The sequence below is a fragment of the Eschrichtius robustus genome, chromosome 16 (assembly GCF_028021215.1).
Source record: "Eschrichtius robustus isolate mEscRob2 chromosome 16, mEscRob2.pri, whole genome shotgun sequence".
NCBI classification, from domain to species: Eukaryota; Metazoa; Chordata; class Mammalia; order Artiodactyla; family Eschrichtiidae; genus Eschrichtius; species Eschrichtius robustus.
The window spans coordinates 89,179,939-89,190,199 of NC_090839.1; the positions used below are offsets into that span (position 1 = coordinate 89,179,939).

General features: G+C 62.4%; 1 protein-coding gene across 1 annotated transcript; it reads right to left on the minus strand.

The window, feature by feature from the left end:
• Positions 1–515: 515 nt before the first annotated feature.
• On the minus strand, positions 516–10,261 carry FSCN1 (fascin actin-bundling protein 1). Its single transcript, XM_068565288.1, has 5 exons — positions 9,323–10,261; positions 3,038–3,194; positions 2,821–2,942; positions 2,401–2,568; positions 516–1,939 (listed from the first exon to the last, which is right to left on the minus strand). The coding sequence occupies exons 1-5, from the start codon at positions 10,152–10,154 to the stop codon at positions 1,737–1,739; spliced, it is 1,482 nt and encodes a 493-aa protein (XP_068421389.1). The 5' UTR covers positions 10,155–10,261; the 3' UTR covers positions 516–1,736.

The following is a 10,261-nucleotide window of genomic DNA, read 5'->3' on the forward strand; positions in this document are numbered from 1 at the left end:
CCACCTGGAGGTCTGCCAGGGGCCACGACCGCAGGGTGGGCTCAGGACCCAGCTCCCCCCTCGAGGTTGGAAACTTCCTCAGCTTCTTATCTGCCAAATAGAGAAGTGCCTCCCTTCCTCCCCAAGCTGGGCCTAGGGGTCCTGTTCTGATGAAGGCACCCACCCTGGACTCCAAGCTTAGCTCATCCAGCTGACTTTTCCCAGGGCCTGTGTCCACCTCTACCCGGGCCTGTCCTCCAAGGGCTCCCAGACAGCACATCCAGGTCCCAAGGGGCCCAAGCCTGCTGTGTTGGGGTATGGATGGATGCACACAAGGCTCCTTGCAGTATGGAAAGGGGGCACCCAGGCCCCGTACCTCCAAGATCTAATCAAGGCATACCTGCCAAGGCAGGAGGAAGTTCGCTCTGCTGGTTTGTGTGGGCCTGACCTCTAACTCCGAAACCTGCAGCAGGAGGGTTCCCAGGCCCACCACTCCCACCTGCCTTCATCCCCAACACACACACACACACACAACCTCAGGGGTGCAGACTTGCGTTAACTTTATTTTGCTCTTTCCAGTCTGAAGCTACTATCATGGGCATTTAGAGTTATACAAATGACACTTACAAAAAATAAAAGACCAAGACACCCAGAGTGAGATGCATGGTGGATGCTGACCAGAGGGGAAGGGAAGTGGCAGGGGCGGGGCTAGGAGCCAGGGACCAGGGGCTTCCACAGGGCTCCCGGCTGAGGGCAACGCCCAGCTTCATCCCGCCGAGACCCGGGAGTCCAGTCAGAAGAGGAGCACCGATCATACCAGGGGCCCTGGCTGAGGCGGTGAAGGGCCCAGCACCACCAGGTGGGGACACAGGCCTGGGGCCCAGGCACGTGGGAGGGAGGGGGCCGGTGAGAGCCCCCTGGGAAGGTGGAGGCAGGTTCTGGATTCGGGGAGGCGCCCCGCCTACCCCACCACTAGTGGGCAGAGGGCACTGAGGCCCAGAGATGCCGTATCAAGGCCACCCCCCCACCAAGACCCCCTGAAGACCACTCATGGCTACAACCAGGCTTGCCTGGGGCTCCTCCAGCAATAACATTTCACTGAAAAAAGAAAGTTACTGATTTGGTCATTTTCTGCTTCCAGTCAGGCCAGAGTGAAAGAAAAGAGACAGGAGCAGGACCCCCGGACCACAGCAGGATGTGTGTGCAGTGGCCAGGCCCGGGCGGCCATCAAACCAGGCCTGCTCCACTCACAGGGGCCTGGAGCCAGCCCCGTCCTGTCCACCAGCTGTCCTCCCGACCACGCAGGGACGGCGCCCCAGGGGGGCCACTAACAGGCCTGGGGCAAGAGCTTGGCTCCTGGGAAATGGGGGAGGGGGAGGTTCAGGAGGGGACAGGAGATTCCAGTTACACACCCCGCCGCTCCCAGGAGCTCGGGAAGGCCTCCCAGCCCCCCACTCCTCCTCGGCCTCTTCGGGGAAATAAGGCTCAGAGTTGTCTGAGGTCAGAAGAAAGAAGTTCCAGCCTCGCCCAGGGCAGAGAAGAGAGGGCAGAGGGATGTGAAATCCCTCCAAGGACCAGGTCACAGCCTCTGACCTGCCCAGGGGAGGCCACGTGGGACAACAGGTGAGGGCACCGTTTGCTCTGGGTTTCCAGTTTGAAAGGCAAGGGGCTCGCCACCCACAGCAGAGCCCACCTGGAGAAGAGAGTTAGCAGGGCGGGTTGGGCAGGGTGGGGAGGGGGATGCCGGCGGCGGGGCCCTAGTACTCCCACAGCGTGGTGGGGTCGATGGTGTCAGCGCAGGCCTTCAGGACCCCCGCGTGGTCCCCCTTCAGGTAGTGCCCGCCCACCTTGATGGCCACCTTGTTGTAGTCACAGAACTCGAAGAAGAAGTCCACAGGGCTGTCGCTGCTGCTGGTGACGGAGGAGTCGTTGCCCACCATCCAGTACTTGCCTGTGGAGTCTGGAGCAGGGGCAAGGGGAGGCCCCATCAGGCCCTGCCTGGGCTCTGCTCCCCACCCTCCAATCACAGCTTCCAGAATGGGGGTGGGGTCTGTTACATCCACCCAAGCCTCCGGCCCATGCTGGACTGGAGTCCCTTCCCCCGCCTCCCACCAGAATTTTGGTCCCATAACTCGTGTGTGACCCCTCCCCTGCCCAGCCTTTCCAGAATACCGTCTCCCTCTCTAGCTCTATCTGGGGTGGGCCGGACATCTCCCTCCTGTACAGACAAGAGGGGAAGGGGCTACCCCCCAGCCTAGAGCCTCTGGTGGCCAGATGGGGCCTGGCCCAAGCCACATCACAGGGTGGCCAAGCCGAACCCCAAAGCCAGGCTCGAGTGGGGCAGGGGTTTGCTCTCTGTGTCCAACACTGGCCCCCTGAGCCCAGGGGGCCCCACCCGGCACTGCCCACAGGAGAACCTGCCTTTGATGTTGTAGGCGCCGTCTCTGAACTCCAGCTGGAAGACATCGTAGTTGGAGCGGTTGGCGTCCAGGGTGCCTGTGACCTTGCGGCAGCCAATGAAGCCATGCTCCCCACGGAACACGATGATGGGGCGGTTGATCAGCTTCATGAGGAAGAGCTCCGAGTCCCCTGTCCCAGGAGGTGGAAAAGAAGTGAGCCTCATGGGGTTGGGGGTGCGACACCCAGGGTGTGGCTCAGAGAGGGAGAGCGGGAGTCTGGGGTCACACAGCACTCCAGCCCTAGGGTGAGGCAGGGTGGTGCCAGTTTGGGAGGATGCCCAGCACAGGGCAGGCTTCGGGTGGGGCTCGTAAGTGACCATGGCATACAGTTAGACCCTCCAGGGAACAAGGGCTTGCTTGAGGTATGCCCCCAGGTGGCTACCTGCTGTCTCCACCGAGGCAGCCAGCTGGCCGTTCTTCTTGGCTGTCACAAACTTGCCATTGGACGCGCGCAGTATGATCCTCCGATCACGCCACTCAATGTCAAAGTAGCAGCTGGCATCCCTGGGGGTGGCGGGACAGGGTCAGGCGAGGCCGCCCCACAGGAAGGCCAGCCTGGGCGAGCGCGGGCAGTGACAGGCGGGCAGTGGGGCACTCACTTGGTGGAGGCAGTGGACTGCACACCCCCGGTGGCCGTCAGCGTCCAGTACTTGCCCGAGTGGGTGCGGAAGGCGCACTTTTTGGTTTCGCGGTCGATCTCCAGCTGGAAAGTCTCTTGGTCGGTCTCTTCGTCCTGATTGGCCGACAGGTCCATACCTGCGGGGAGAGCCTCCAGCTAGTACAGGGACCCCCACGCCCCCCCAGTGCTGGCTGACCCTCAGCCCTGCCCGCACACACCAGCACAGCGGGGGGCTGCTGAGACCCCCACAGTGCGGCTCAGACCCCTCGGCCTTCACATCAGAGGGCGGAACCCAGGATCCCAGGCAGGACAAGTCAAGGGCCAAGGCCAGCTAGGTCCATTTACACATCACGTTCTCTGATTACAGAAGTAATACCTTCCAACAAACCAAATGCAAAAAGATGTTGTAGAACCAACTGGGAGACTCTCAACATGGTCCAGGATTAGAGAGCGTGGATTAATTATTGTTAATCATGTTGTCATTAGGTAAGAAAATGGCCTTGTTTTTTAGGGATACATGCAAACATTTTGAGATGAAGTGCCCTGATGTCAGGGATTTGCATTAAGTACAACCAGAAGCAATGAATAAAGGGACAGGGAGCTAGTGTGGCAGAATATCGCAGCTGGGGGAATCGGTATATGGTAGTTCATGATATCCTTCCTGCTTCTGTATACGTGTAAAAGTCAAGAGTCATAGCACACGTTCCCTTCAGGGAAAACTCATAAAAGCAAATTCACACACACCCCCATGCCCACCACACCCCCAGAATGCCCCTGTGAACGGCAGGTGACCACACACTCCTAGCCTTTTCCCCGTGCACTCACATATGCATTTTCTTGACCTTCAAGTGCACGCATGCTACAGACCTCGATTTGCAAATGATCTGCCTAACACCTTTGCACATTTCCATGTCCCTAAATCGTCTGTGAAGGGGGCGGCTTCGGCGTTTTGCTCCCACAAGCTGCAGCCATGTCGTTTTGCACATCCGTATGGACTCCTCCAGATAAAACCTGAAGTGGGATCTTTGGTCCCAACAAGTTCACATCCCCAAGCGCCATGGATCCTAAGAGCCTCCGCAGCAGGGTGAGTTCGGCCTTGAGGCCTTTATGAAGCCGGAATCAGTGGCGGGCGGCAGGTGTCCTTTTAGATGAGATGAGGCTGGTGGGTGGCAGAGGCTGGCGTGTGGCAGAGCCTGGGGTCTGAGCACCCCCAGGCCCTCCCCCAGGACCCATTCTTAGTTCTCCAGCCACCACCCAGAGGGCCTGAAAGGTGTCAGCCCCATGCTAACCAGGTCTCGTGTCCCATGTCAGCGCCACCCATCACAAAGGAGAATGAGGCAGAGAGGTGGTGCCCTTGCCCAAGGTCACCCAGAGAGAAAGCTAGGGGTCCAGGGCTCTCAGGAGGAGAGATGGGCAAACTCAGGCCTCCTGCCATGCCCTCTCCCCCCACCCTCCCTCCCCTCTGTGGACTGGTGGATGGGACCTCCACGGGTCACTCTGAAGCAGACCCTCACAACGCCTGGGCTTGACCCTCCAGGCCCCCTGGGTCCCCTCAGCCACAGTGTCAGGGATCTGCTGACTACTGAGGACCCGGGGGTAGAGGTGAGCTCGATCCACCATCACGCCCCAGTGAAGCACGGGGCGAGGATCAGCAGGGGCTGGGCCTTCTGGGTGCCCGAGCCACCCAGAGGACGACCATCCTAAGGCCACACCCCACACCCAGGAGCACAATGTGGGGCTGGGGTCCATCCTTGCTCAGACCTCGCCCAGCCGACCTGCCCCACCCCACTGCTGCAGAGCTGCCACCCCCAGCCTGCCCAGCCACATGGCACCACCTACCCAACACGTGGCAGGCCGGCTGATGGGAAGGGAAGAACTGACGAGGAGAAGCCCCACCGGGCACACCTCAGCAGCAGAAAAGACAGAGAGGGCTCCCCAGAAAGAGGGGCAAAGCGGGCAGGGAAGGGCCCCGAATGGCAGTCAGATCTCTAGCACTGACCAGCCTACCTGACATAACAGAGCCTTGCCAGTGAACAAGGCGCTGGCCAGCCTGCCCGAGGACAAACACAGCAAGTGCAGGGGCTCCTTTTCAATGAGACTTTGGTTCCTGAGAGCTTAGCCAGCCCTGCGCTCCAGCGGACAGCCGTCCGGCTAGACTCCTCCCGGCAATTCCACAGAGTTATTTCGAGGAACAAAGGGAGGCTATGCAAAGGGAGGCGGGTACCTCCCCAGGGCCACACGACCACCACCACCTGCTCAGCCACTCAGACCCCGTCCCGCCTGGGTGTGTCCAGTCCTGGAGCTGGTTTGATAAACAGGCCTAGGCCAGCCCGCAAGGTACGCAAAGCCAGGGCCAGGCGCCCTTGAGTGCCTCCCCCGCCCAGCCTCAGTTTCCCTCTCTGCCTGTCAAAAGGGCCCGGTCTGAGATGGAAGGGATTTAGCAGCCCATTGCCAAGTAGACACCAGGTCTTCCGCCCGCAATAGGAAGGGGTGGGGAGAGTATCCCCTCCCCATTCCAGTGGGGTCCCTCCTGGCTCCAAGGCCCTGCCCAGATGGGAAAGGCCCCACTTGGCCTTGGAGTCTCTAATTAGAGCTGGGTTACTATGGGAACAGGGTTTTCTTCAGGATTTTTCTTTTCATCAACAGCAGCACAGAAAACCTGAGTCACAGGCCCACAGGAGCCCTGAGGAGGCAGGAGATGCGGGGGCTCAATGTCCCCCCCGACCCGCTCCAGAGAGCACAACTGAGACACCGGGCCCCCGCATGTCCCCCCTCCATCGTGGCTCTCCCCACCTCCAGCCTCTGAGCCATCCTGTACAGTGGCTTGGAGGGGGCACCCCCTCCCTATCAACACACCCCATGGTCCGCATCCCCCTCAGCCTTAGCAGTCCGCATATTCCCCTGGCTTGTTCAAATCAGGCACTCTCCACCACCCCCATTCAGTTTAAGGGAGGGGGCCCAGAAGCATCTGTGGCCTCACCTCACCTCCCCTCTTCCCAGTCAGCTCTTGCCACTACCTGACCACTTTAAATCCCTACTCCGTCCTTACACAAGCTGTTCCCTGGGCCTGAAATGCCCTGCCTCATCAGGAGAACTCTTACACATCCTGCAAAGCCCAGCTTGACCAGCCCTTTCTAGGCCAGCCAGCCTCACCTTCGAGCGGCTGGGATTGGGCACTTCCTGAGCATGGAGTCCCCAGGGCACAGCTGGCCAGATGCAAAGAGGCTGTGAGACCAGGTGGGAAATGGGGTGAGGCTCTGCCCAGGGTCTGGCTGGAGCCCAGGGCAAGTGAGGCTCCAAAGTAGCATGAGTACTGCTCACTCAGTGGCCCTGCCATCCTCCACCCCTGCCCAAGCCATGTCCTCACTGTGTGGTCACAGCTACAGCACTTCCCAGGACCTGGGATAGACATGTGCCATCTGCCTTGTCACATCAGCTCTTGGGACCCCCACTCCCTGTGGCCGACCCTGCCTCTAATGTAGGCTGTGACGGCCTCCTCCCAGAAATACAGCCTGGCCAAAAAGAATGTGCCCAGGGCAGCCCTGGGCGAGCCCTTTACAAATGGGGAAACTGAGGCCAGAGAGCAGGCCGCAGCTTCAGCAGGGAGCACCCCACCCCCACCAGGCCCGGCCTGTGCAGGCCTACGGGGATGATTCACTTCCCCCAGCCCGCTAAACCCAGGATGCTCCTCCTTCCTGGCTGGCGTTTCCCAACATGTGTCGGAAGCACAGCTGAAGCCTCCTTGCCACGCAGGCCTGTCCAAAATGGCCTCTGCAGACACAGCCCCCAAGCCCATGCCGGCTCCAGGTCCTCTGGTCATCCTCCGCCCCACAAAGAAGACCCGAGGTCAGCCAACATCAGAACGAGATGAGGACCCCAAAATCTGAGGCCCATGTAGCTCCAATCTTTGCTCCCAAAGCTCCCTTCCCTTTAAACGCACAGATGAGCCAGCAGCTCTCCTGGTGCAATTTCCGGCTCCTCCTGCCCCATCAGCTTGAATCACACCATGACACCACCAGCGAGCTTTACCAGAAAGGTGAGGACACCTGCCCAGGCTCACCAGTGCCTGCCAAAAACACCCCCAGGATCTCTCTGCTCCTTTCTGGCACCAAGGGCTAGGGCCAGGGCCACCCGTTCCTGCCACACCTTCCCCAGGGCAGGTGCTGGATGCAGCCCAGCAAGCATGGAGCATGCCTGCGTTGATGAGCACCCAACCGAAGTCCTGTGGCCCTGCTGGCTGTTCCAGTCCCACCCACCAACCTCACAACCACACTGGGCTTTCTGCTCCTTCCTGCCTCGGGGCCTTTGTACAAGCTGTGCCCTGTACCTGCAACACTGTTCCACACACCTGATACATGCTACCTTCTATCCATCCTCAGGTCAGGTCAAGTCTCCTCCTCAGAAAGGGACCTCCCCCATCTAATCTGGGACCCTCATGTACTTCCTGGACCCCCAGACCTTTGCTTGACACCTCTGGGATATTGCTCATGTCCCAACGAGAACATTGGGCCCAGCAGGGAAGGATCCAGGAGATGCGCATGTGCTCACCACTCAGGCCTCAGCATGTCTCACTTGGTAGGGGCTCAGTGTTTGCTGAATAGGTGGAGAGTCCTGCCCCACCTCGTACTGTGTGAGACTGGAAAGGGGAGGGCCTCTGCCCCAGAGGCCGGGAGGCATCAGGGGCTCCAGATAAGAGCTCATTCTGGAGTCAAACCCAGTTCTTCATGCTGCTTACTTACTGTGTGATCTTGGGCACATGGCTTCTCCTCTCTGGGCCTAAACCTGCCCATCTGTAGGATGGAAGAAATACCGCCCACTTCAATCAGCACACTCGCCCACTTCAATCAGCACACTCCGGTACGGGGCTGCAACCTCCTTGGCAGAGCCGGGTCAGGAGGGTGGCCGTCAGGAGGAAGGGGGGGGGCGGGGCAATGACTCGGCTCCCATCCAGCTATCTCCAGAGGCTGGGGTCCAACTTCCCGGCTGGGGGAGCCAGACACCCACAGGTTCCCCCAAAGGAGGGGCGAGGGCGCCAGAAGGAAGAGAAGCCGCCTAGGGGGAGAATCTAAGAAGGGAAAGAGGAGGGTTCACTTCTGGCGCGCAGGCCGGTAGGAAATGGCCAGGCCAGCGGGAGGCCCCGGGAGAGGACGCATCGAGTTGCAGCCAGTTGTTCCAGGCGGGAGTCTTGGGGGTGGGTTCAACCGAGGGTAGGGGGGCTTCCCGAGGGTGCCGGGCTGGGGTCTCCGGGCTCAGGCTGAGACCGCTCTCTGTCTCCCGCAGAGCAGAGGGTACCGGCCAGGAGACGCGCGGCGGGCGCAGGGCGGGGTGCCTGGCGGGCTGCCACCCGCGCCACGCCGTCCCGGGGCCGGGGCGCGAGCAGGGAGGCCGCCTTCTGGGGCGGCTTCGGACGGGGCACTGGGCCTGGGGGCGGCGCGGGGGATCCTCAGCAGGGGGGGACCCGCAGAAAGTCGATTCCCTCCCCCGCCCGGCCGCATCTGGTTTTCCCATCTGCAGAGACGGAGCAGGACAAAGGGGGCGAGGGAGGGCCCTGTCGACGAGCCCGCCCCCCTGCTCACAAAGGCCGCGGCCTCGAGCGCGGGGCGGACGCGGGAGGAGGGGCTGGGGGGGAAGGGTAGACACTCTGGGCGCCCCTTTCCAGCAGAGGCCAACCCCTCCCAGCAGCCAGCGGAGGTGGAGAAAGGCCCGGAGGGAGGGGAGGTGGAAGCGCAGCCTGCGAAGATCAAAGGCTACTTCCATCCCGCGCGGGAAAGGCGGCCTTCAGGGAGCGGGGGCGCGCCCCGTGCCTGTTGCGACCCCTCGCCTCCGCCATGGAGCCAAAGGCCCACTGACGGGGGGAGGGGCACGAGGAAACAGGCGAGGGGCGTCCCCTCCCCAAGGGCTAGGCCCGCGGATGCGAGGGAGGGATCTGCGCGCGTAGGGAGGACCCAGATCAGGCCGAGGGTTCGGAGGGTGGCACAAGGGGCGGCGTCTAAGCGCGGCCTAGGAGCCCCAATCTCAAGGCAGAGTGGGGGTTATGCAGCGGCACCCAAGGATGGGCAAAGCCCCACCCCTCGCCCCTTCCCGAGGATCGTAGCGCAGGTCCCGCGGCGGGGTGGGGTGGCCCGCGCGCCCAGCGGGGGCGCACCGGGCGTCGCTCGGGATTGCAGCGGCGCCGCCGGCGAGAAAGGGCGGGAGGCTGCGGGGACTGGGGTGGGGTTCGCTTTGTGCATGGCCCAGAGAGGCGGGGGACGGCGTCCCCACTCACCCTGGCGCGTGGACACGTTCCTCTCGTTGGCTGCCTGCAGCACGACCTGGGCGCAGCTCTGCTCCAGGGCGAAGAGCTCGTCCTTGCCCACCTTGGTGGCCTTGCCCGCCTTGAGCGTGCCGCTGGGCCCCGACGGCGCCAGGTAGCGGCCTTCGCAGTCGCGGAAGGCCACCTTGCCGGAGCGGAACTCGAGCGTGTAGCCGGTGGCGGGCTCGGGGTGCGCCACTAGGCGCCCGTCGTGGCGCAGGAAGCGGTGGTCGGCCGTCTGCAAGCTGTAGCGCTGGTCCTGGAAGGCCAGCGTGATGAGCGAGTCGACGCCCCAGGGCACGTCGCGGTCCACTGCGATCTCGTCGGCCGGCCGCGCGCTCAGGTGCGCGTAGCGCTTGCGGGCCAGGCTGTAGATGGTGACCTGGGGGTGCATGGCGATGTGCACGCTCCACTTCTCGGCCGGCGACACGGTCTGAGCGAAGCACGACAGGCGGTCCTCGGTGCCGCCAAAGTAGCGCCGGTGCGCCTCGGACTGCAGCGACCAGCGGCCGTCGTCGTGCGCCACGATGAGAAAGCGGCAGTCGGCACTGGGCACCTCGTGTTCGCAGGTCACGTTGCCATCCTTGTCCGCCGCCAGGTAGCGGCCCAGGTGGCTGCGCAGGCACACGGCTGCGCTGCCCGCCTCGTCGGGCGGCTGTTCCAGCGTCCAGATCTGCTTCTTCTTCAGGCTGCTGGCCGACGCATTCACCTTGAACCCGAACGTCTCGGCCGTCAGGTACTTGTTGCTGCAGTTAATGAGACCGAACTGGATCTGCAGGGCCTCGGCCGTGCCGTTGGCGGTCATGGTGGCGGCGGGCGGGAGGCCGGCGCGGCCCGGGAGGTTGGTGGCGGGTCCCCGCGGCGGCGCCCTGCTCCTTTGTTCAGCTGCCGCGGCCGTGCGCTCACCCTCAG